At 46.9% G+C, this 27889-nt stretch overlaps 1 protein-coding gene and 1 pseudogene across 1 annotated transcript; one reads left to right on the top strand and one right to left on the bottom strand.

Moving 5' to 3' along the window:
- Nucleotides 1–764: 764 nt before the first annotated feature.
- LOC147870221 (uncharacterized) lies at nucleotides 765–18467 on the bottom strand (annotated as a pseudogene).
- Nucleotides 18468–23144: 4677 nt separating this feature from the next.
- Nucleotides 23145–24575, top strand: LOC147870220 (uncharacterized). The gene has a single exon (XM_087338030.1). The coding sequence runs from the start codon at nucleotides 23357–23359 to the stop codon at nucleotides 24497–24499; it is 1143 nt and encodes a 380-aa protein (XP_087194156.1). The 5' UTR covers nucleotides 23145–23356; the 3' UTR covers nucleotides 24500–24575.
- Nucleotides 24576–27889: the final 3314 nt, after the last annotated feature.

The following is a 27889-nucleotide window of genomic DNA, read 5'->3' as shown; positions in this document are numbered from 1 at the left end:
GCCTCTGTGTATTACCGCCGCCTGTGGCGAAGACAGTGAGCTCAAGGTTGTTGCCTTGTAGCTTCACCAGTGTACATCCCTGTTCATAGTGATAGTTGGAGTTTGAGGACTCCCGTGGTTTTTTTCCCATTTAGGGTTTTCCACGTAAAATATCCAGTGTACCTTTCTCTCTATTGTCCTCGTGCACTTTGTATTTCCCGTTTTCTGTGAGTTGATCCTATTCCTCGGTTGTGGCCGAGCACTGTTTTTCAACATAAAGTTACTTGAGTGGTTTTTTCTGTCTTCATAAAGATTTTCGGGAACTTCCCGAGTAGGCGACGGAGATCGGTCAAACATGATTGTGCTGGTTCTATTTGGATTTGAGTATGCATGACCTGTGTGCTAGTATGAAGTGTGTTAAGAAGGGGAATTCTGGTGCAAGGCCTAAGATGTGGAAGAACTAATGTCTGTGTGTCAAAATGCAATTGGGCCCCATGCTTAACAAACCAATCACATCCTAATGTTAAAGGAAAGAGTTGTTTTGGTAGGACATAGAATGAATGGACGAAAGTATGTTGTGCTAGTGTGAAAGTGCAATGTGCGTGTGTGAATGATTTATAGAGTTTTTGCTTGTCGCCAAAAATTACATGGATTAGTGGTGCAGATGATGTTGGTAAATGCAATTGATTAACTATATCTAAACTAATTGAAGAGATTGTGCTACCTAAATCTAGTAATGCTTCATGTGATGTATTCTGAATAAGTGCGATTGTGGAGCAGACTATTCGGCTGGAAGATGTAGCGGCTTGGAAGTGCGGGAGTTGCTCTTCCTTCAACGTCCCGCATTGATGTTTTCCTGTATGTCGGCAAGAGATGTGGAATCAACCAACTGGATTTGTGTGTTTTGATGGTGTTTAGATGCGGCGAATTTCCTGCAATATTTCTTAACATGACCATAATTATTGCAGTAAAAACAACGGGGGCGTCCTTGAGTGTCTCGACTTGGGAGTTGCTTCCTAGCATTAATCTGTGCATTTTGGATGTCAATATCCATTAGGCATGCTGTGGATTCGACTTGATGCTTCTGATTGTTTTGTTGTGGCATTGTAGGTGCCTGCGACAATTCCATATAATCAGGTGTTTCTATACGTTGGGTGATCTGTACATCCAGTTGGAAGGTTGTCAGCCCTTGATCTTTTACTCTCCTATAGATGTCATGTCTCAGCCTTGGTAGCAAGAAATATAGCTTCATAGACTCTTTCATGTTTGGATCTACTCTAATCTTATTGCAAACTGTGCTACTGGCTCATGTGCTTGTTGACGCATGTTACCTAATTGTTGCAGGGTTGTTTGTGTTATATCGTTATTGGCGAAGTGTTGTACCAGTTGTTCGCGCAGGTATGACCAATCTTGTTTTACTTCTTCTGGTTGTTGAATAAACCAGGTTGCTGCGACATTTTCCAATATTGTGCGCAATTCTAGGGCTTTTCTGTCATCACTCCATTGATGATAGCCGGGGACATTATCAAAGTGATCTAGCCAAGCCAATACGTTGTCGCGTTGTTACGCGCGTGCGTGGAGAAAGGCGGGACCACGGGGGTCTTGGACTAGAGAGTGACGGAGCGTAGGAAGTCGTACTTCACCGTTTCCGGGGCATCCTAGAAGCACACCGGAGGCAACCGAAGAGAGAGAGAGAAAGAGAGGGAGCGCGAGCTTAACACCGACTCGCACACACACACACACGCACACACACACGCGCACACAGACACACACAGGCTGACCCGGCTCACGCCCTTATGTACAGGAAATGCAGGAAAGGGGAAGCACCCGACACCAACAGAGACGCGAATATACACAGACATACGCAAATGTATATATATATATAAGAGGAAGAATACATTCCCGGCTTCGAGCCGGGCCAAGGTAGGTTACAGTAGTCGTCACCTGCCAAGCCGCCGGTCGGGGAGCTCACGGGCTTGTCGCGCCGAGCGGGGTCTTGCGCAGGAGACGAGCTGAAGCAAAACCTAAGCGAACACGAAGGGGGAGAAGAAGAAGAAGAAGAAGAATAAGAAATGTAACTAACCCTAAATCTAACGGTATACCCTCTAACGCAAAATGGGCAACCCCTTTCACAAAGGGCGCTCCCTTCCTTTTATAGAACAAGGAGAGGGATGCGTTACAATGTGGGATAAATCCCGACTTACATGGGATCGTCTGTCCCGACTTGACTACTCTTCGGCGCCATAAAGACGCCCTCGTTATTCACACTAAATGTACACGGGTGAGCACACATGCTGCATCCCACCAATGTAGCCAATGTTTCTTGGTTTCCGCCTCTGGCCGAAATTCTCCACGACATCCGCCCCCACCTAACCGCATGTCCACCGGTACATGCCAAATCCGGTGAAGGGTGAGAGATTTCGGCCGGTGAGAAACCGGTCTTCCGTGATCCGCATCCCGGCTCGTTGTCGGTTTGATCCGTCGGCTTTGGTTCTTCCTTCGCGCTTACCTCCCCGTAGGCTCGTTCGACCCGTCGATGGGTCCTCTGCCGCGATCTTCGTAGTACGCGTACTTCCGATGGCCCTTGTTCGGCCGTATGAACGCCCCACTCCCCGCCGTATGCCCGATGTCCTCCGCTTGGGGAACGCCAGTAGCGGCCCGCTTGGCCTCCGTTGATCATTCGCATCGTCCTGATTGCCGTCCCATGTTGTTTCGCGTTGCCTTCGTCCTCTCGCCGCCACCTTCCTTCTCCATGGTCTTACATTGCCGCGTCGGCTCGAACCGCAATGGTCTCCGGAACGGTGTGGAGGATCCCTTTTTGGCCTTCTCCGCGCTACCTCTGAACCGCTGTCACGTTGTTACGCGCGTGCGTGTAGAAGGGGCGTGACCGCGGGGGTCTTGGACTAGGGAGTGGAGGAGAAAGAATAGGACATGATATGGAGGCTTAGCTCACGAGGAGAAGAGGAAAGAATAAGACCACGACATCGAAGGAGGGATCGGCGAAGGCAAGATGCTCAACAAGTTATATTAAAACAACGAATGGTTACAACAATGGTGGCCGCCATGGCCGCACCAAAATGACTATCCGAAAACCCTAAAGGGAAACCCAAGAAGAAAACCCTAACCGAAACCCTAACCCTAAAACGAAATGGGAAGAGGGAGAACCCTAGACTAAGTGGTATACCTTACTCGCACAAAATAGGCAACCCCTTCATAAGTGACCCCTCCCTTCCTTTTATAGCCCAAGGAGGGAGGGACCTTACAATGTGGGACAAAAATTTCCCCTCTCTTTCTATACACCATATCCTAGTATACATGTGCACATGTTGCACACCACCGACTTGCCCCTTCCACCCCGGTTTCCGCCTATGGACGAAAATCTTCACGACATCCACCCCCACCAAACCGCACATCCACCGGTATGTGCCAAGAAAGGAAAAGGGTGAGAGATTTCGGCGACGGTAATTAACCGGGTCTTTCGCCTTACCGACACCCAACCGCCTTGCCGGTCCCTTGCTGGCGCCGATCCGTCTTGCCGGCCCCGACCCGCCGACTCCATCCGATCCACCACGTCCACTGCGTTTCCCCGAACCGTCGGCTCCATCCTATCCGCCATGTCCGGCGCATGCACCTTCTTCTTCGACCGGCCATCCCGAACACCGTTGCCGATCCGGTCTCCCTTCCTTCGCTCACCACGCATGTCCTCCGGTTAGACCCCGATTACTTCGATTGCTCGTCGGGTGCCGCTCCTCGCGTATCGTGTGTGTTCCACCTCCGGCTCGACCTTCTCCTCGCCCCGAACACCTCGTACCGACTCCCTTCGTTCTGCAGTCGGCTTCTGTAGGCACTTTCCGTGCGTCGTTGTCGTCCATCGAATGCGTGCTCGTTCTTCGGTCCTTACGTGACCCCATTACGCGCTCCTTGCTTCTCCCTTGCTCGTCGTGCTCTCTTGCCGTAGAGCGTACTGTCATCCCGACCACCATGTCAATGTCCTTCGCGACTCCCGTTACCGCTTCATCCCGGCTCTCGTCCTCTTGGCCCGCTTGGCCTCGCATGCCTTCCGGGAAGCCGTGCTTCCTCTTCCCGACGCGTAGCCCGTTGCTCTCCACGCACCTCCTCCGGTTCTCAAGACATAGCTTTTCACGCTCGTCGATCATCCGCCGATACTGGCACCTCACCGCTCCATCTCTCGCCGCGCGCATCCCTCGCAAAGGCTCGTATGTCCTCCGGGTGCACTCCTGAACTCCCCGATCGTACTCCAGATTCCGCCCTTTTCGTGCCACGTATGTCCCCCCTTTGGTTTTATCGTCTCCGCATGCCAAACACCTCGGCGTGTCGACTCTTCCTGCTCCGCGCTTGCTTTCCATGGGCTCTTCTCGTGCGCCGATGTTGTCCCCCGAATATGCGCTCATTCTTTGGCCCTTAGGTGATCCCATTCCGCGTTCCTTGCCTCTCCTTTGCCCGTTGTGCTCTCTCACCGTAGAGCGTACCGTCCTCCCGACCTCCGTGTCGGTGTCCCTCGAGGCTCTTGTTACCGCCTCGCCTCGGCTTGCGCCCTCTTGGCCCGCTTGGCCTTGTATGTCCTCCGGGAAGCCGCTGCGTTTTCTCTTCCCGGTGTGTACCCCGTTGTTCTCCGCGCACCATCCTTCGCTCTCGCCACCCATCCGCCGATCTCGGCACCTTACGGCTTCGTCTCTCGCCGCGTGCTTGTCTCCCAAAGGCTCGACCGGTCCACCATTGCCGGTCACTCGTTGCCGCTCTTCCGGGTGCATGCTTACTTCTTGGCCCTTTGCTGGCCGTAGTGCATGCTCCGTTTTACGTCGTAGTGCATACTTCGTATTACGCGCCTCATCCGTCGTAGACCCGACCTCCGCGTCGGTCTCTTCGTTCTTTCTTGCCGTAGCCCCTTTCGACTCCGGCTTGCCGTCTTGGCCGTGCTCATCTGTCTTCACGTATCGGGTACCTGTTCTAGTGGCCTCGTCAGTTCGGGTCTCCGAATCCTCGCCACCACCCGTCGTGTCTCCGGTCTTATGTTGATCCGCAACCGCCGAAGTCTCAAGGATAGATGTGGAGGGCTCCTCTCGCTCTCGGTCTTCTACCAAGCCGTAGTCACCGTGCCCGGTTAGCTTCCTTCTCACGCTCACCAGCTCCCACCGGGTGTTGTGGCCCGTTCGCCTCGACCTCCAACCGTGCCAACTTTGCCTTCGCCCGGATCGGTCTCGGCCGATCGAGTTCCGGTTAGGTCGGCTCCCTTCCGTAATCGTAACCGGCCGGTAGATGTTTGTCCGAACAAATCCGACCTTGCCAGCTCTTCTTCGGTTCGGGCCCGGTTGACCAGACCCCGCTCCAATGTCCTTCCGCGTCGTCTTCCGGTCATGTCGGATTATCGACCGGTCCATCTTCCGGTCGGGTCGGTTCCCGACTCTCTCCTCTTTGCCGCTCCCGACCTCTCCGTCGGTCCTCTCGTATATGCCCGTTCCGGGCCTCGCGTCCTCATCTTCGTACGTGTTCGCTCCGGGCCACACCTCCTCACGGCCACCGCCTTTCTCTCCGGTCTTATGTTGGCATTCGAGCTCAACCGCCGTAGTCTCTGGTCTCGGTGTCGAGAGGTCTTGCCTCCGTCCGCTACGACCTTCCTCGTCGTCGTTTCGATCGTCCGCTTTGCCGCCGCCATTTTCCGTCTCTCCGGTCTCACGTGGGCTCTCGGGGCCGACTGTCGAAGTCTCTAGAATAGGTGTGGGAAAAGTCCCGATACCGTTACTCGCCGATGCCATGTTCGTAGCCACCTTCGTTCGGACGCCGTGGTCCGTGGCTATCTCTTCCTCGTTCTCTTCGTCGCCGTGGTAGGCCGCCTTGCCGCCACCACCGCCCGTCGCTCTAGGTCTCACGCCGGCACTCGTTGTGTCAGTATCCGCTTCCGTCCGGTCGTCGTTGTCCGCGGCTACCCCATCTCCGATTCCGCAAACCTCGATTACGCTTGCCACCATCTCTCCCATGCCGTCGTCTCGGTTGCTCGCCTTGCCGCCGCCACCGTCCGTCACTCTAGGTCTCACACCGGCTCTCGGGCCGGATGCCTGAGTCTCTAGGACCGGTGTGTGTAAGGTCGCGGCACCGCCGCTTGTCCGCTCCTCACTCAATGTTTCGGGCCGCCATGTCCCGAATCCGTAGTTACCGGCCTCCATGGCCGTCCCTTCACCGCAAGGCAAGAGGGTCGCTTGCTCCGCACCCTCTCCTATCTCGCCGTCGTACGCTCTCCCGGCCTCCGTCTAGGCCCCGTCTTCTACGTCTAGGGAGGCTTCTTCCTCCGCATCCTCTGATCGCCTCCGGCCCATCTCCATAACAAGCCCTTCTTCGGCTCCGATTTTCGCCTTCACAAGCTCGCATGCCTCTCGTATTAGCGCTTCTAGGTCGAGCTCCTCCGAACCGTTTTGCTTTGAGCTCTCTTCCGGCAGTAGTGCGTACTCACTCGCCGCTCTCTCTTCTCTGCCGCTCGCGGGCCACGTTGTTGCCGACCGCTCCCCATCGGGTTGTCAGCATACCCACTCCGGTTTCGCGTATCCGCACGCTTCCAATAGGGCTACCTCCAAGGACACCCACGACTCGTAAGCTTCTCGTAGCTCCTTGACCTCCTTGTGCACCGATGCGGCCGCCACTCGAGGAAAATACTCTAGCCGCATCTACTCGTCCACGCCCCCTTTCGCCATCTCGGCCTCGTACGCTTCCAAGAACCTCGGGACATCGTCCCCGTTGAATCGGCCGACTCGATCGACCACCCTTTCGACGGCTTGTTGAGCCGCATCTCGCTTCGCCATCTTCCGTCCGGCTTCCATCACGATTTTTGCCATCATCTCCTCGAAGTCCAAGTCTTCTTCCATCTCCATGCTCCCTTGCCGCCCTTCACGTCGGGTTCACCAAAGATGTCGCGTTGTTACGCGCGTGCGTGTAGAAGGGGCGGGACCACGGGGGTCTTGGACTAGGGAGTGGAGGAGAAAGAATAGGACATGATATGGAGGCTTAGCTCAAGAGGAGAAGAGGAAAGAATAAGACCACGACATCGAAGGAGGGATCGGCGGAGGCAAGATGCTCAACAAGTTATATTAAAACAACGAATGGTTACAACAATGGTGGCCGCCATGGCCGCACCAAAATGACTATCCGAAAACCCTAAAGGGAAACCCAAGAAGAAAACCCTAACCGAAACCCTAACCCTAAAACGAAATGGGAAGAGGGAGAACCCTAGACTAAGTGGTATACCTTACTCGCACAAAATAGGCAACCCCTTCATAAGTGACCCCTCCCTTCCTTTTATAGCCCAAGGTGGGAGGGACCTTACAATGTGGGACAAAAATTTCCCCTCTCTTTCTATACACCATATCCTAGTATACATGTGCACATGTTGCACACCACCGACTTGCCCCTTCCACCCCGGTTTCCGCCACTGTCTCCGCGCTCGCCTTCCCGCTCCGGCACCTCCGTGTGCCACATACCCTCGTCCGTTGTTTGGCACTGCCTGTGCCGTACTCCGGTTCATTACACGCCTTGTCGGCCCCCCTTTTTCGGCTAGATCGTGCATCGCGGCTCACCCGCATACTAGTGTCCTTCTCATCTGAGGAACACCCCGTAGTAGCCCGCTACGCACTCGTCACCTCGTTCCCGACACCTCCCTTGTGCCGTCTTCCACCCGCGCCGAACACCGTCCCGCAGTCACGGTTCGATCCGGCCCGCGATGGCCACTTGCGAGACTCTTGTTCCGTCCCAGGTGTGCCTTTCCGGCCTAACACACCTTCCGAAACCGTAATCGGCCGGTGAGGGTTTCGCACTTCGTCCGCCCGTCTTACCGGCTCCCTATCCGCTACCTCGTGTCGTCGGGTCCCGTTCCCTGCCGCCACCGTCCTTCTCCCTAGGTCTCACGTTGCCACGTTGGCCGAACTGTCGGGGTCTCCGGATCGGTGTGAGGGTCCCATAGGACCGGGCTCCGTTTCTATGCTTGGCGAAATTCGGGTGTCTTTTGTTTGAGTCCCTCCCGGACTCTCCTCATGTCTTCCGCGTAGTCAGGTCCCGCTTCCCGCCGCCACCGACCTTCTCTCTCGGTCTCATGTTGCCACGTTGGCCGAACTGCCCGTTTCATTGGTTAAGTGTGGGGATCCCATAGGACCGGACTTCCTTACGCCCACTGACCGTGCCGGAAGGTCCGATTAGGTTCGTGGCCGCCTCGCCGGCCTGATACCTCCTTGTTGTTCGTCACCTCCTGTCGTCCGATCACGTTCTCCTGCCGCCACCGTCCTTTCCGATAGGACTCACGTCGGCTCTCGGGCCGACCGCCGGATCGGTGTGAGGATCTCCGTAGATCGCCCATCCGTAGCCCTTTGCCTTCGTCCCCTCGCTGCCACCGTTCGTCACTTTAGGCCGACCGCCGATTTCTGTAGAACCGGTGTGAAGGATCCTCCTTGGGCCTCCAATTTGTCTTCCTGACCCTGTCCCGGGTCGTCCTTTTCCGCATGCCGAGAGGGCGGTTTACTCTGCACCCTCTCCCGTGGTACCGACGTACGGTCTCCTCGGCCTCTTCGTAGGCCTGCTCTCTTCCTCCCTCCCGGAATGGTCGTCCGGGAGTCCGCTCCGCCCGGTTCTCGTCCGGGTCCGTTCGTCCTTCCCCGGATTGTTGGGTCCCGTTTTCCGGTCGCCACCGATCTCTCCTATAGGACTCACGCCGGCACTCGGGCCGACAGCCGGATCGGTGTAAGGATCTCTGTACGGCCGGTCTTCGTTCTCCTCTTCGTCCTTTGTACTTCTCCCGAACTTGTCGTTGCTCTCCTTGCTGCGTTCCCGCCTCCATCTTCCATCTCTTTCGGTCTTACGTTGCCTCGTCGGCTGAACAACCGAAGTCTCCGGATAAGATGTGGCGTAACCGATTTCGTAACGTCTTTTTGCAACTCGTCCGGGCCACCGCCCCTTTTAGTGGTGTCGGTGGATAGCATCCGCTCTGTGATAAATCAAGCCCCGCCTGAGCTTGATTCTCCAATGTCGGGAGTTTCGGCTCCGATGCCGACCTTGCCAGACTCGTTCCAAACCTTTGATCACCTTCCTTCGAATTCTAGACCTTCGCCCGGTCGGTCTTTCTCCCCATGTAAAAGAGGGCGGCTTGTCCCGCACCCTCTCCCGTATTGGCACCTTTATGCCGATTCTGGCCCCGATCGAACAATCCACGACCGGTTCACGCTCCACCCGTACCGGAGCGTCACGTGGTTCGGTCCCCGGTCGGGTCGTTCCTTGGTCTCCTTGTCACTCCTTTCGCTGGCCATCTCCCATCCATCTTCGCTGGCATCGTGCCAGGACTCCTCGGTACCGCCATCCATCTCCTCGGTCTTACATGGGCATACGGACCTGAACGCCGAGTTCTCCGGAATCAGGTCCGTGGGCTTTCGTCCGCCCCTTCCCCATATCGTCTCGCCGGTGATTCTTGGCCTTTCGCCGCCGCCTTCCTCCGCTTGGGACTCACGTGGGCACTTGGGCCCGACTGCCATCATCTCGGGAGCAAGTGTGGGAAGACACAAAGAATCGCCTGCCCGTTTTATGCCCTTGTCCGTAGCCACCGACTCTTCGTGGTCGGCGGTCGTCTTCTTACCGATCGCGCAAGCCCCGTCTTGGCTCGCTTCTCCAATGACCGGGGTTTCGGGCTGACACGCCCGACACCGCTGGTTCCAATGTTCTGATCCTGCGATCGGTATCTTGGCCTCGTCCTTGGGCGTTCTATCTCCGCAAGTCGAGAGGGGGTTTTTTTCGCGCCCTCTCCCGTGGTACCGTTGTACCGATCTTCCGCCGTCGCGTGGGGCAAGTCCGTCTCCTCTGTCTCGGCTTGCGGCCTTGATCTTTCCTCTCCCTCGAGCATCGCCTCGAGAGCTACGTACGCCTCCGTAATCCTAGCCCCAACGCCGACCCTTGTCGGCTCTCTTTGTCGTTCGGCCTCTTCCCGCTGTGATGGCATGTTGTCGCGCGCCTTCCTCTTAGCCTTCTCGGCTCGCTCATTGTCTAGTCGTTGGCACACCCTTCCGACCTTCGAGCAGTCCTCCGTAAGCCTTCAGGAGCGCCTCTTCGAAGGCCTCCCACGAACTATGAGCCTCGCGGAGCTCCTTTACTTCCGCATGCATCCGGACAGCTACGACCCGACAGAAGAACTCCAGCCTCAACGCCTCGTCTACGCCACGCTCCTCCATATCCGCCTTGTAGACTCCCAAGTAAGATGGGACTTTGTCCCCGTTGAAACGACCGACTCTTTCGACCACTCGCTCAACCGCTTGTTGCGCTGCTTCTCGCCTCATCACCACTCGTGTTGACTCCAACACCACTTCGACCACCATCACTGCGAGGTCGTCGTCTTCCGACTCCATCCTCCCTTACTACCTTTCACGTCGGGTTCACCAAAGATGTCGCGTTGTTACGCGCGTGCGTGGAGAAAGGCGTGATCACAGGGTATTAGAGATTAGGTACTAAAGTAAGCATAAAATAAGGATATATCAATGATAGATCTAGAAAGAATAGAGAGAAAAGAGAGAAAGAAGGGTGCCGATCCACCCGACCACCCCCGAGCGAAGGGATCGAGACGGACTCGAGCCTCGATCGGCGTCCCATACCACCGCCTTGGCGTCGAGTCGTACCTGGACGATAGCGCGCTTGCTACAAGAGTCGTTCCACTCACGGACAGAGTCTCGACGTAGTCAATGCATGCCCAAATGAGGGTAGCTAGGCCTCTTATTTATAGTAATTCTCAAGGCCCCCAGCCATGTTCACACTTGGCCTCATGGGTTGTCTCAATCCCGAGGATTAAAAGTAATCCTCCCCTTCTTTAGACTCTTTGTTTAACCCTCACACTTATCCACGTGTATAGAATACTACGACAATTCTCACCACGGGATATTATATGGTCATGCCCGTAACATACTCCCCCTCTTTAAAACATTGCACTCTTGCAATGGAAAGTTAGGGAAGTTAGTTCTTAGAGTCGTTTCGCGTTCCCATGTGGCATCTTTGATTGATTTATCCATCCATTTTATTTTAAATTCTCGGATTTCCTTAGCACGTAATTTTTTTGTTTTAACATCGAGAATTCTTTCTGGTACATGTGGTTTAGAAGATAAATCTTCAGAAGTAACAAGAGTTTCAGTTGTAACTGTATTGTCGCCAGAACCTAGAAGTTCTTTTAGACGACTTACATGAAAGACTGGATGGATTCCAACACCATCGGGAAGAGCGAGACGATAGGCTAATGATCCAATGCGTTTGAGGACTGTAAAAGGTCCACAAAACCGTGGAGCTAACTTAGCGCACTTACCCGTAGACAATGTCTTAGAATTGTGAGGTACACGTAAAAATACCTTCTGTCCAGGGCTGAATACACGAGGTTGCCTGTGATGATCGGCATAAAAACGCGCTCTATCTTGAGCTGTTTTTATATTATCCCGTGCAATATGCAACATATCTTGCATATCCCGAAGAAAGTTTTGCGTACTTCGCAACTCATCATGATGTATATTAACATCAATCGGGGCTCGTGGCTGAAATCCATACATCAACATAAAAGGACTATATCCCGTCGACGTATGCTTGGAGCTGTTATAAGCAAACTCCAAAATTGGGAGGTAACGTTCCCATTTTGTTGGTTTTGCACCAACGTATGCTCGAAGCATGTCCTCAATAATTTGATTTACTCGTTCTGTCTGTCCATCGGATTGAGGATGATCCGTGGAGCTCATGCTCAACGTAGTTTCTAACTTCTTAAAGACTTGCGTCCAGAAGTCACTAGTAAACTTCGGATCTCGGTCACTCACGATATCCATCGGTAACCCGTAAAAACGAAATAACTCATCAACGAATTGGTAAGCCAATTCAGGAGCTGTTACCGTGGTTTTAGTAGCAATAAATCTGGCCATTTTAGTTAGTCTGTCAACCACAACCCATATGGCATCATGACCTTTTTGGGTGCGAGGAAGGCTAACAATAAAATCCATGGATATACTTTCCCACTTATTATTGGGAATGTCCAAGGGATGTAAAAGTCCTGCGGCTTTAAGTCGCTCGGCTTTGTTAACCTGACATTGGTGACATTTAGTCACATAGCTATGTATGTCAGGACACATCTTAGGCCAATATAATTGAGTGGAGATGAGAACGAGTGTACGATGTATTCCAGGGTGCCCTGCTGAGGGTGCATCATGGCATTCAAAAAGAATTCTCTTTTTGACCTCAGGTAAATCTGGAACACAAACCTTCCCATTACGGTAGAGCAGACCGTTAGCAATGTGGAAGTATTCCTTCGAGGGTGTGGTGGTGTTTGTTCCAGACTCGACTCTTGCCCAGTATTTTGCAAAATAATTGTCATCAGGATACTTTCCTCGAAGGTGATCATAAAGATCTGATGTTATTTCAGTGAAGCTAAGCATGTTAACTTCACGGATGCGACTTAGTGCATCAGCGACAGTATTCATGGAACCTTTACGATATCGTATGGAAAAATCAAAGTCCTGGATGATATCAGCCCATCGTGCCTTACGACCTTTCAGGTCTTGTTGGTCACAAAAATATTTCAAGGACTCGTGGTCCGTAGTTACCACAAAGCGATTTCCATAAAGATAATGGCGCCATGTTTTGAGCGCATGTATAACCGCAAATAATTCCTTTTCTTGAACGGTATACCGACATTGAGCAGAATCAAGTTTCTTACTCTCGAATGCTATTGGTTTACCATCTTGATACAAGACAACACCTATAGCATAATCGCTTGCGTCGGTTTCAACCTCAAAAGGTTTTGAAGGATCGGGTAAAAGAAGTGAAGGAGCCGTGCATACCAAGTCCTTGAGTTCCTTAAAGGCGAGGTCTAGTGTAGCATTCCACACAATAGGTTTTGTAGACTTACGCGTTTGACCTTTTAGAAGATCAGTAAACGGCGTCGTCAATTGTGAGTAATTACGAAGAGATTTTCGCAAAAATCCGACAAAACCAAGGAATGATCGAACTTCTCGAATATTCCGAAGAGTGGGCCAAAGCTTGATTTTCTCGATGCGAGAAGGATCAATTTCAACTCCTCGTTCGGTTATGAGATGTCCAAGATAAGTAATTGATTTCTTGAAGAACTCACATTTTGAGATCTTCGCGTAAAATTGTTTGTCACGCAATATTTGTAAAACAAAGCGGACATGTCTAGCATGTTCTTGTAATGTACGGCTATAAACTAAAATATCATCTAAGAAGATAACGACAAATTTTCCAAGTTGTTCTCGGAAAATGTCATTCATTTCTTGTTGAAATGTAGCCGGAGCATTGGTCAAACCAAAAGGCATAACCAAAAACTCATAATGGCCGTAGCGCGTACGAAATGCTGTTTTAGGAACATCGTCCTCACTTATTCGTATTTGATGGTAGCCAGTACGGAGATCAAGTTTCGTAAAATACCGAGCTCCCTAGAGACGGTCAATTAGATCGTCAGCCCGGGGCAATGGGTACGAATTCTTGATCGTCACTTTATTCAAGCGTCGGTAATTAATACACATACGCCATGTGCCCTCTTTCTTTTTAACCAAGAGAACTGGTGCACCCCATGGAGATTTACTATAACGTATATAACCCATTCGTAAATAGTCCTTAAGTTGCTTAGCTACCTCATCCTCTTCAGATCGACTTAGGCGATACGGAGGTATACTAATGGGTGCAATGCCAGGTACAATATCTATACGATGGTCTATATTACGTTTAGGAGGTAAACCATCGGGTAGTTCACTCGGAAAAACATCACGAAAATCGTTTACGATTTCATCAAGTTGTTTTTGTTCAAAATATGTTAATTGACCCGAGACATTATCGATATTGTAAATGTGAATGTCCGGATCAAGTACACAATAAAATAACGTAGAACAAGACAACTCGGATATTGATGGACACGAGGAAACAATCGAGAGGGATTGTTTTGTTACACATTGAATAAAATGCGTACAATCGTTGAGTACAAAAGAAATGGAATGGCGAACCCAATCAATAAATAAAGAAGAGCTTTTATTATAAAACCAGGGATAACCCAGTATTACATCGGTGGTACTAAGATTCATTACATGGAAGTCTACTTCCTCTATATAGGTATCAATAGAAATTCCTAAAGAATGAATCGCCCCGTTGATGTGTTGTACTCTTCCATCAGCCAAGTGCACCGTGTAGGTGTGATCACTTACGGTGGGTTGGATTCCCCATATCTGTACCAAACGATCATTCACAAAATTGTGTGAGCTTCCCGAATCAAATAAAAATTGTACGGGAGATCCATTGATATACCCGTTTGCACGTAGTAAATCATTGGGACCCAATACATAATGAGGGAAAGAACATTGACAATTACTCAAATGATGTGTATAGACCTGAAGGACATTAGGAATCTGACCTTTATGATCTGTAGCTTTAGGTTTGGCGTCGTGCTCTTTTCGTTGGAGCTTACGACATTGCTCTTTTGTATGACCCTTCTTTTTGCAGAATACGCAAAAAGGATGTTGTCGCTTATAATCGCGATCCATGAATTCGTTGGGTGTCTTGCGTTTCCCAACGAATTGCGACTGCTTAGTCCCGGGCGCTTCGTTGGGTTTGTTATGGTCCTTCTTCGAAGTGCGTTGATAGCGAAGAACTATCTCAACGGCCTCTTCGAAGGATTTTGGATCCTTATCGTCCGAATTGGGGATGCCATTGACAAAACAAGCTATTAACCAATTGTCCCCTTCTAGACCCGATTTTTGGATTTGGGTTCTAGCATGGTGGACATAATCTTCTAGCGAGGAAAACTTCCTGCTAGAGAGGTTCATTAAAGCTTGTGCTGCCTCGGTTCGAGAGGGAGGTTGTAGAAATTGACCCTTGAAAACTGTGACAAAGTCTGTCCAGGTCTCGGGCAATCTCCCCAAAGTTCGGAGCCCACGCCACCAAGCGGCGGCCTTACCCCCTAGTTCTCGGCCGACATATGCAATCTTCGTACTATCTGGCGTGGGATAGAGCTCAAAATGAGACTCCCATCGGCCCAGCCACGTGCAGATTGCTTCTTCGGTTCTTTCCTTTTTATCTCCCGTAAATGGCTTTACGACAAATGATGGTTCACCCTGACGCTCATCAGGTCTATTAATCTCATTTTGGAGACTAATGACTCGTGCCTCGAGAGCACTTTGAGATTGCCGAAATTCGGTCAACTGCTGCGCGGTTGAACTAAGGAAATGTTGTACTTGTAAAATATACGCCTCAATGGACATTGTCCCAGGAGGATTTCCTTGAGGTCTTTCCGCTTGAGCGGAGGGCATCGGGTCGTTATTCTGAGCCATTGAATGATTATTTCTGGCAAAGAAATAAGATAAGGTCAGACAAATAGTCATAACATCTTGTCGTGGTGTAAACATATCATGGGCAAACATTAATCGATATCATGATCTCACGTCAATACCCCTCTAGACGTATGAGATGAGGTTCAAGATCAGGTTACTATGGTAACACAGAGGTGTTTTAAAAACCATGGGGGTGACAAATGAATGCCTTTCCCTGATCTCTATATCGATTTTTTTCATGGCGGCTCCCCGAGGCTCAACCATGTATGTTCGCGTCATGAATAGTTTATACACGAAAAAAATGTTAACAATAACTATGTTTCTGTGCCCACATATGTGGTTTCGACTCTTTAAGTCCTATTACGAGGACCCCGAAGTGCACTTAGACCTAAAGTCTAAACATGTATTATAGTCATATGTATCAACGATGTTGTATGGTGTTGGTCATATTTGAACTCGAGACCTCGAGGACAAATACATTAAACACTTGAGCCAACCAAGTAGATTGCGCGTCTTGAATGTTTAATGTTTGAGGCGTATTCGAGATATGCGAGGCATTTGCCCCTATATGTTTTTTTTTTTTAAAAGAAACATATAGGTCAAGTGGCCTTATTTCTCCCTCATTTATTACCCACTATGGTTGTACGCTACCTACCCTCAAGCCTCGTAAGTACAATGGCATATGCCAAAGTGTAACCTAATGGTCAAGCCGAATGAGCCCTTGTGTCTTCGTAGGCTCATGTGGCCCATCACATGGTCACGTCATTACGAATGGCGCTCGTAAGAACGAGCTCATGGTGGCATCGTATCCATGTAACGAGGGGAGATGTTGGATACGTGTGTCATTAGAGCGACCCTACTTGATGTGGATCAAGCCCGACGTATTCAACATCATTTTGGCTATACGAGGTTCGTTACGTAACGAAAGATCAAAGTGACCAACGGGAATTTCAACAATAAAAATTGTTGATAAAAGGGATGGCGACAACGCCATTCTCACAAAAATGTGAGGACGGCCACCAAAATCCTCTCCCCAATTAGGAAAACATTTGATATGAATCACGTAATCTAAAATATACACATATGTCAATATATCACATATATACGATCAGAGACGTATATAAGTGACCACATATGTGTATACTAAATGAATCGTTTTTTTTATATAGCCAACAATGATGTATTCGGGATACGTAATCGAGGCATATACCTCTACGCACACGAAACATCCGAAAATAAGGTTAAGCGTAATTCGCAATTGAGGTATTGACCTCTTACGCATAGTAAATCCAACGCATATCATTTCGAACGAAGCGAGGTATTGACCTCGTACGCGAACGTAACATATGTTCGTGAACGTAATACGCAATTGAGGTAATAACCTCGTACGCATACGACACTCATCACATATGATTTATATGTCAAACGAGGTATTGACCTCGTGGATATATGTAAACGTTTAAGATAACCAATTAAATACCACGTCAACATCATTGAATATATGAAAAAAAACTACATATTAAGTATACACATGTATAGAAGGGAGAAGAAAAATTAGATAAAAAATTAAGGAAAATTTACCGAAGTTCTTTCGCTAATCCTTGTCTGCATGAAGGCGACCGCACAACGATCAATCGCCATCCCACGCGAAGACAAAAAGAAAACCAAAAGAAACGTTAGTACATAGGCTCTGATACCAAATATTAGAGATTAGGTACTAAAGTAAGCATAAAATAAGGATATATCAATGATAGATCTAGAAAGAATAGAGAGAAAAGAGAGAAAGAAGGGTGCCGATCCACCCGACCACCCCCGAGCGAAGGGATCGAGACGGACTCGAGCCTCGATCGGCGTCCCATACCACCGCCTTGGCGTCGAGTCGTACCTGGACGATAGCGCGCTTGCTACAAGAGTCGTTCCACTCACGGACAGAGTCTCGACGTAGTCAATGCATGCCCAAATGAGGGTAGCTAGGCCTCTTATTTATAGTAATTCTCAAGGCCCCCAGCCATGTTCACACTTGGCCTCATGGGTTGTCTCAATCCCGAGGATTAAAAGTAATCCTCCCCTTCTTTAGACTCTTTGTTTAACCCTCACACTTATCCACGTGTATAGAATACTACGACAATTCTCACCACGGGATATTATATGGTCATGCCCGTAACACAGGGGTCTTGGAGTAGAGAGTGACGGAGCGTAGGAAGTCGTACTTCACCGTTTCCGGGGCATCCTAGAAGCACACCGGAGGCAACCGAAGAGAGAGAGAGAAAGAGAGGGAGCGCGCGCTTAACACTAACTCGCACACACACACACACGCGCGCGCACACACACACACACACACACACACACACAGGCTGACCCGGCTCACGCCCTTATGTACAGGAAACGCAGGAAAGGGGAAGCACCCGACACCAACAGAGACGCGAATATACACAGACATACACAAATGTATATATATAAGAGGAAGAATACATTCCCGGCTTCGAGCCGGGCCAAGGTAGGTTACAGTAGTCGTCAGCTGCCAAGCCGCCGGTCGGGGAGCTCACGGGCTTGTCGCATCGAGCGGGGTCTTGCGTAGGAGACGAGCTGAAGCAAAACCTAAGCGAACACAAAGGGGGAGAAGAAGAAGAAGAAGAAGAATAAGAAATGTAACTAACCCTAAATCTAACGGTATACCCTCTAACGCAAAATGGGCAACCCCTTTCACAAAGGGCGCTCCCTTCCTTTTATAGAACAAGGAGAGGGATGCTTTACAATGTGGGATAAATCCCGACTTACATGGGATCGTCTGTCCCGACTTGACTACTCTTCGGCGCCATAAAGACGCCCTCGTTATTCACACTAAATGTACACGGGTGAGCACACATGCTGCACCCCGCCGATGTAGCCAATGTTTCCCGGTTTCCGCCTCTGGCCGAAATTCTCCACGACAACGTCTTCTGTTGGTAGGCCGGAAAATGATCGTGGTCTAATTCGTGAGTCCTTCTGTTTCTCTGTGATGTTCCCTGTTTGTTGTGATTGATTAGTTAACCAATCCATTATTGTTTGATTTGTGTGGTTTACCTGCAGCATCATCGCTGACATAGCTTGAAGCATTTGCTCGGTTGCGTTGCTTGGAGAGGTCTGTTCCACGAACTCCGGTTGCATACTCATTGTGTTGTTGAAATCTGATGTCTACATCTTTGTGTAGTTGATGCTCTCTTGAATTCGCGTCTTTTCGGCTGGTCACTTGTAGGCTCATCGGCTGCCTCTGTGTGAAGATCAGTGGGATACTCGTGTGTGATGATCGGTGGGCTGCTTCTGTGTGATGATCAGTGGGTGTGCATGCTGTGGTTGATCTAAAAATGCCCATTATTTCCACCAATGTAATGTGCTCAATTACAGTCTCCTTTTCTCTCTCGGTAGGCATCTCTCTTTATAGTGTTTCCCACCTTTCTTGGCTCTACCCCTAGTTAGTTACAAGTTAGTTTTCTTCTTGGGACAAAACCACCTAGTGTGGTCCCCCACACATGACAATATTGATGGTAGAAGTCTGAATATATGAAGCATTCAAACATCATCTAAATATACTGCAACATACATACATACATGCATAACAAAGGCATTACATACATTATACGCACACATACATACAATCTGTGAATCATACATGGTGGTCAAAATCTATGTAAGGGCACCTCAAAATGACGTGCTATAAAAAGTATTGGTATTACAAGGAATTTTTTATCAATCGTGTTTTTATTTGGGGAAAAGTACCAGGGTACCCCTGGAAGTTCGTCTATTTACCAAAATGCCCCTGGAAGTTCCAAATTTACCAAACTACCCCTATGTCCAAAAAAATACACTTTATAAAGTAATTATACACTCAAATCTACAAGCCCTATTTACCAGAATACCCTTAAAACACACATTTCTTTACTTAAGAGATTCTTTGGGTCCTTTGTACTTACTTCATAAAGTGTATTTTTTTGGACATAGGGGTAGTTTGGTAAATTTGGAACTTCCAGGGGCATTCTTGTAAACAGGTGAACTTCCAAGGGTATCTTGGTACTTTTCCCTTTTATTTATCACAAAATGGTCTCTAAAATACTAAAAAACACAAATATAAGGGTCTAAAGAATGCTACAAAGGCATGTGCTATAACCTCTTTATGTAAAGAGGAAGTCCACATAAGTCTTGAATATATGACCTTTATCTCATGGACAAGATATTCTAACCAAATGGGCTAATGTGCTAAAACATCTTAAATAAGGGCTGAGATCCAAATCCAAATCACAATTATAGAATAAACCAACCTAATAGGTCTCTACGATTCTAATCTTTGCAATTAAAACATCAAAACAATTGAAGAAGACCACACTAGAAATTTTAAGAAATCGACCAATTTGTGCAGTAATAGCACGTTAACTTGTTGTTTAGCAAATAAGCCTCCTTAAGATCTTTCGCCAACAATTTAGGCCAAACAACATTCAGCTTCCTGTATCACATATGTGTGTTGTCAATGATAGGCAATTCATCAAAAGGTGTTACAAAGGATTCACTTGTACTATGTATATGCGAAAACTCATTCATAGGGAATGAATATTTAGGGACCAATAAGGTTTTGAAAGAGGTCATGAATATATTAATATAGCAACGACATGTCCTTTCAAAGATGATTTGTTAGAAATTAGCATTTTTACCCATTTTTGCCCAAGAAGGCTCGGAATGAATGGCTTATGTGTTTAGCACGACATTCTAACTAGTTGATAATTCGTCAATGGTAGTCCTTAGATGCTAATGATGATTTGTCCAAAACGAGCATTCTAGGCCGAGTTGGGTTAGGTTGGGTCATGTCTAAAACTGTATAGAAATGCATATAAAATGAAACAATCCATCATAGATATGCATCGAACCTGTCAGAGGTCTTCACTTCTTTTGGGGAGAGAATAAAGTGGAGATATGCTCCACCAAGATGGCTTTTCCCGCCCCTTGTCTTGGCAGGACCCCGATTTAAAGTTGTTAAGGTAGTTGCGTGAGGGCTTTTGCTATTGGAGATGTTGGTTGATTTAGGGTATGATGGTTATGTTTTCTTGTATGAGTTCTTTGTAGCAATTGGGCATCTTTCCATTAATACCAAGGTGAATCTTAAAAAAAGTGTTGTATTGCCTAAGGTCACTATTGATTGCCAAGGGTTAGCCTCCCTCACGATGGATGATTGAGGGATAGGGGTAGTCATTCCTCATTGGCAAAGATCACATCTTAACTCCATGTAAATGTGGAAGCCTCAAAGGCTTCTTAAGTAATCATTGAACTAGTTTAAGCTACAAGTTTGAATTAATTAAATATATAGTTACTAGAAAAGAGCCATATGAGGTAAGTAAAAAACACAAGTATCTCAATTAATTAGCTTGGAAAAGCTACATGGGAAGTGACTTTTAGTCCATGCAAAGGGGTGAGTTTGAGAACAAAGAAGGGGATTGCAAAAAAACCTATAAAATATTAATGTTGCTTAACAATCGCCATACATGATCCATTGCATCACACTAGCATTGTATATAAATTTTGGGTTCCAAACACAAGCAAGAGTAGAGGTGCAAAAATACATTAACATGTGCAAATCAATATCCAACACACATAAAAAATACGATTATGTTGCATGTGTGAAACATATGCAGATACACTTGCAATAAATGAAAACATGAACTCAACCATCTGGCATAACAATGACATCATAGGCCACACACAAACACTTATAGTAGTGGAATCATAATCCACAATCTCAAAGTAATGATATCAAATAGTTGTAACCACATAGTAGTGACATCAAACGACATAATAATGCCCTCACTACACATTAGAAATCACATTTTAGCCATCAAATACGTGCAAACACATAATAGTAATACACCCTATTTGTTATTCCAATAAGTATGAGAGTGGGAAGATGAACATTAATTCCATTCTCCAATCAAGCATAATACATTAATGCTAGTTGATATCATACGAGGTCATCCACACTCACCACATGCTCCTAAAAAATAGTCAACATTAACATTGACATTTTCTCTCTTTGGCATGAAGTGAAAACGTTAACATTACCCTTTGATATTAGTGCTAACAAAGAAATTGTTTAAATATAATGTAGCTTGTAATATGTAATAAGGCCAAGGCAGGATTTGGACAAGTGGACATTGTATACAGTAAAGTAGGGGAAAATCAACTAAAAAGTGTTTACAAAGGGTTGGAAGGACAGGAGCTCATCTTTCAAATAATATTTTGAACAATAAAATGATTCCTTAACAAATGTCAAGTCTAATTCAATAATCATAGCTTGTAAAGAAAATGATTAAACACTATGCTTTAACACCTAGTATTTTTCTAATGGTCGCGAGATGCATTTTCTAGTGTCATCGTGAATCAATGAAGTGTAGAACTTCTTTTAATAATGATTGGAAAATGAGTAATTGGATCCATGTGATGTTTAAAGTTAAAAGGTAAACACTTTTTTAACAAATGAAGAGGGATGTAATCAATGAGGTTATTTGCTTGCATGTTCTAAGTGTTGTCCTAAAAATGTTCAAGAATAAAAAAAAAACAAAAAGTACAAGACATTGTGCATGATTTACAAGGAATGAGAATTCCAATTATGCGTAAAAAGATAATAAGTGATGTCAATGGTGACAACACAATTATCCAAAAGGTTGAATGCAAGGGGATCTCGAGGTACAAAAGCTTAAAAAGGCGATGCCTCGTGAGCCTAGAAAAACAATTCCCACAACGTCCAAAGATGCTTCAAGTAGCAAGAGATTGGAATTTTGCTTCAAATGGCTATATGCCCATGTAATTCTATGTTTTAGATTGGTAAACCTACTTTTTACAAAGACATCTAATCAATCCAAGAATGTTTCCAATGGAAAATAACCACACGTTTCACATGTTTCTCTACAATGTTATGAAACACATGCAATGGGGTGAAGTTGATGATGTTGCAATTTGCAATGTTTGTGAAGCTTGTGGAAATTGTAATTGCACATTTCACATATTTTTCTATACCTTTTTGAAAAACATGTGATGGGGAGAAGTGATTTGGACCTCTGACACCTATTGGTACAAATAAAGTGTAGGGAGCCAATAGCCCCATAAACCGGGGGGAGTGGCGGAAGTTATTCCCACCAAATTTCCTAGCTAATGTACATGATCTCACGCTCTTCATGGTAACACACTTGATGTTGTCATCATCAAATTCAAAAAGGGAATTACAATCTAAAGCATTGACTGGTCTCTTTCGGTTGTTGGTGATTGCAAAGATGCAATAACTGACTAGTCGCTTTTAGTCCTTCGCGATTGGATGTCGAAGCATTGACCGATTCTTTTCCACATTGGCTTGGGATTGCGCAACTATGCTTCCTTGAGTTGATTTAGTGATCATCGGGGAGTGACATGGATCCGATAATAATGGGAGACAAATGATTACACAAGCTCCCCGCGGATATAATGCACAACATCTGATGTGAAGTGAAGCGGCTGATTTACTAACAAAGAGACGAAGCCATGGATGTGGTAACGAGGATAGATACGAGAATGGGGTCGGGGGGGACAAAAACTTAGCGGAGTTTGTGATGGTTGTAACTTGTGACCAAATATGTGGAGGGTCCAATGACCAAATATATTTTTGAGGGTTCAAATGACCAAATATGTATTGTGAGGGTCCAAATGACCTGTCTCTAATGGTTGTGGCAACAAGAGGTAACCCTTGTTGACCAAGCAACACAACATTGGGTTCACGTGCTGTGCCGATAGATATAATAATAAGACGCAAAAACTTTTGACCATTTCTTTCTATTTCTTGTGTTGGGGATGATGCTCTCTCTATTGTTACTAAATCTAGTAGAGCTTCTAACATGAACAAAAGAACAGCAGCGACACATTTTTTCTGTGCTATGTCTGACTCGGTCTCTCTCTCTCTCTCTCTCTAATATTTATAGTTTTATTGGGTTTGTCTAAAAGGAGCCACGAAGAAGATCTGTGTGTAGCAGCACAGACCAACACCAATTCTTGGAATGAGGAAGAGAGATTTGCATAGAGAAAGGCCACCTCCATTGAAGATACTTAAGCATTCTAACCCTAACCCTAATCACAACCTTCATAATCATCCTAATCCTAATCCCAACCTTAATCCTAATCCGAATCCTAACCCTAACCCTAACCATAGCCTTAACCCTCATCCTCATTTTAGGCAGCCTGTCATCATCCACACATACTCGCCAGAGATAATACAAGCTGATACCCTGAATTTTAGACAGATTGTGCAGAGATTAACTGGGCCGGGCACGGCGAGCGATCATGACCTGTCGTTGCCCCCAGCATTCAAACGAGCCAGGGTTGGGTTCAGATTACCAGGTGCCACGACCGGACATATGAGTAGCGGGGATGATCACAATCAGTCACGGTCGGCCTCCTATGATCGATCGAACCAGAATTCATCGGCATCCATGGCTCCCCACCCCTCGGCCCTGGGCCCGGGCCCAGCCCCGCTCCTCGCGCCCAGACCACTTTACCCCAATCCTCGTACAGAAATCGGTGCGGGTCCATCGGTGGCCACCCCTCGGGACCATCCCCACCCCCTTCTGTCTCCCTCTGTCTTCGACTTCTCGCCTTCGGCCATATTTGTCTCATCGCCATCTACTTTCGGTTTCGATTACCCCACACCCCGAAGCTTCACACCGCTTGCATCTCCCAAGGGCATCATACCAACCCCTCAGGAACCTAACAATCCGTCGGCATTAGGAAGAGGAATCCTCCCCTCCCCCCGAGTTCCAGCATCGTCCTTGTCCTTGACCACCTTGAGGCCAGGACTGGGACCGGGACCAGTAGGAGATGGCCTTTTGCCTCGTCCGCCATGGTATACTGTTAGTTCGCCGCCATGGTATACTGTTAGTTCGCCACTACCGTCGCCCGGGCTCGGTTTATCTCACATGACCTCTCCTGGGTTTGACATCTGCGATCTCCCCATTCTTTCGCCCGCAGCTTATGGTTGGATCGAGAAGAACCCGGTATCAGCTAACAACATTGTGAACTCGCGGCACCTGTATTCGCCCGGCCTTCCTCCCCGCCCGCCACCCAACACTACTGCGAATTTCTTCCCTTCGTCCGCGCCATCCATGCCTAGTGGGGATGATCACCATGAGCCTTTGTACAAGTAGCAATTTGTTTTATAAACATTTGTGTACATAATTTACATACATATCCAGAACATAGGTTTTACAAACATTTCTTTTATCCATCATTCTCTCTCTCTCTCTCTCTCTCTCTCTCTCTCTCTCTCTCTCTCTCTCATGTATATATATACACTGAATTGTCTCCTGAATTGTGAATGTGCACGGAGAAAATTTGCTCTGATCAATCAATGTAGTCTTACATGACCTTGACTTGATTGTAGGTGGGGTTTCATCCATGCCAATGGAGCCTAACTATTTGTGGTAGTTTTAAGAGGGGAAGGTTTGGTAAATGTATATGGATCTGATCTACTAGTCCTACTTATAGGCATTATCTTCTAGTCCTACTTATAGGTATTGATACGGTGAATGTACATGGGAGTCCTATTCAATCCACTCTATCTAGTTGAGAGGGCTAATGTAGAAGGACTTCTAGTCGATATATTCTGGCTATTTGTCGAGAGGGTAATGAGGCATTCAAGCACAACATTTAGTTAGCTTTAACGAGTCTCTCGAGCACATTGTCTGCAGCAAATAAGCTCCTCAAGGATAATCTAGCCAAGTGAATCAAATGCATGACTAAACTTAGCTTCTCTAATGGATTGTATCAACCTCACCCAAATTTGCACTTGGGTAACTCTTTTCAATTGGTTAGTTCATGGGTATTTGTATATCTATTTCATTGGATTGGATGAGGCGTAACAACTACTCAAATCAACTGAAATTGGTGGAGAAACTTGATCATTGGACAAGATAACCTGACACTTCAAACCCCTCAAAAGCAAGTTAAGGATCATAGGATGCATAAGTATGCAGGGAACTATCTGCTTTTAAAAAGACAAGCAAGAGCTCCGGAGGGTGCTTAGAAAGGTTGTCAGGATCCTCTTCTTGAGAAAAGGACATGGTCCAATAAAATCTGTGTAAGATGGACACCTTACATCTTCTTTCGTGGAATGTGCAAGGCCTAGGTGGTCAACCTTTTCGCAGATTTAAAGGACCCTTGCACTCGGATTTAGGTATTGCTAATGTAGGTACTATTGATATTCTTTTTTTACAAGAGCATCACCTATGCATGGGTAGGATTCAGAAGTATGGATCTATTTTACCAGGACGGTGGACTCATTTCTGGGTTCTTGCCTTTGGCCCCACTGGCCGCTAGGTTGGATTATGCAATGGTCTTAAACAACATTTGCAATCTATCATAATGTCAACCGCTACTATAATGAATAAACGAGCACAATTCGTTATTGTAAAAATAAGATCTTAGAAGGTTGGCCTTATGAATCTCTATGCCCCTAATTCTGCGTCAGAAATGACATGTTTATGGCAATCTCTTTCTAATTATGCGAGTTTAGTGGATTGTTGGTTGATGGGAGATGACTTTAATATGATTGAGGATGCCGCTAATAGAATGGGAGGTATAACTACTACAATTTCAGGATGGGAAGTGTTGCCAAGACTATTTTTGTTTTGCATATGGTTTACTTGATTTATGGAAGGTGCATTCATTTTCACGTATACAAGGATCCCTTCACTTTTCTGGATCAGATGGGAGTATGGTTGTTACAAATTTGTCTCAGTTAGATAGATTTTATGCTAGTAGTGTTTTTTGGGAGGCGGGTGGATCCATAGGAATTATTCGGGGATCAACTATATCTTACCATGAACCTTTGAAGTTACATGTTACATTTACTAAGAGACGATATTCTAAGCAGTTGCGTATCCCTCCTGCATTGCTATATGAAAATAGTCATCAGATGGCAATCACTCAGATATGGTCAAATGACAATTTCTCGGATGATTGTCTGCTTAGGAATATGGTTCATGCCATACTCGATACAAAGATTCTATTCACAAAAATAATTTCCGTGTCTTTTTATCACTGCAATTCAGAAATTGCCAACCTGTGTCGTGCTCTTGCAACATTACAACAATTGTTGGAAAGATATCGAACTTCATCTATGCTATGTTGTGATTTGCAACAAGTAAAAAGCAATGTAAGGGAAAAACAAGAGGCACGCTCGATGTTCTTTTACTACCATAATGTTGCTCGGTCGCAAAGATAGGATCGAGTCAATAAAGAATTCTTCAATCAGTTTAAACAAAAACCTAGACCTCTTTCTATTGCTTCTTTGAAGCAGCTTGATGGATCCTATACAATAGATGACTCTGAGATGCGAAGTAGAATCTCGGATTATTATCATTAGTTATTGTTTGCTGAATCTCTTATGACAGACAGTTTTTACAAGAAACAAGTTGTTCTTGCAATTGTTCAATAGAAGATTATAGATGTAATAGCCTCTTAGTTATTACAACCATTTACATCTTAGGAGGCTTTTGTTGTAGCTTAATCCTTAGGTAAGGATGTTTGTCTGGGAAAAGATGGAATAGGAATTGGCTTCTATTTGCATTATTGGGACTTTCTTGGTTCTCTCCTTACTAGAGCAATTAATTTAATATTCGCAAGTAGTAATATGCCAGTGGAATGGATGGAAGGGATCATATATATGATTCCTAAGTCGGATGCTTAGTGTGATGAAGTCTCCAAGTGGCGGCCAATAATATTGCTTAATGTCGTGTATAAGATTGTGGTAAAAACTATTTCTATTAGACTATGATATGTATTGCCGTCTATTATGCATGACACACAATCTGGTTTTCTGCAATATAGAAGTATTTTTGATAATATCTTTTTGTTCTGGGAAATGGTTGCATTAGCTTAGCAAGGTAAACAACAGTTTGCAATATTATTGCTTGACTTTTGCTTGACTTTGAGAAGGCATATGATAAGGTGGATTGGGACTTTCTTGAGGCATTGCTGTCAAGATTAGGTCTTCTCGCCACATGGATAAAAGGTATTTTTGCCCTTTACAGGCATGCTTCTAGTTTAGTTTTGTGTTGGGAGACAGGTCCCTCCGGATGGGAAGGGAGAAGACAGTGCCGACGAACAATCTCGGCCGAGGCCGAAACCGGAAGAGGAGTACCCGACTACGGAGAGCCGGATGGTGCAGACCCGGTGTGAACCGGATGAGGAGTACCCGACTACGGAGAGCCGGATGGTGCAGGCCCGGTGAGAACCGGATGAGGAGTACCCGGCTACGGAGAGCCGGATGGTGCAGACCCGGTGTGAACCGGATGAGGAGTACCCGGCTACGGAGAGCCGGATGGTGCAGGCCCGGTGAGAACCGGATGAGGAGCACCCGGCTACGGAGAGCCGGATGACGCAGACCCGGTGAGAACCGGAGGAAGAGACATATTCGCAAATATGTTTCTGTGAGCCCATCGAGGCTATATTTGTAAATAGCCGAAAAGTCATATTAGTATAAATATGACTTAGGGCAAACCTTTAGTGAGTTGTTGTCATTCTTGTTGGTGCAA

This window comes from Azolla caroliniana, unplaced genomic scaffold (genome assembly GCF_043228905.1).
Source record: "Azolla caroliniana isolate FFs.n. ecotype wild unplaced genomic scaffold, voAzoCaro1.0.p SCAF_1, whole genome shotgun sequence".
NCBI classification, from domain to species: Eukaryota; Viridiplantae; Streptophyta; class Polypodiopsida; order Salviniales; family Salviniaceae; genus Azolla; species Azolla caroliniana.
Note: the sequence above shows the minus strand (reverse complement) of the source record. Positions and strands in the feature narration are given on the sequence as shown.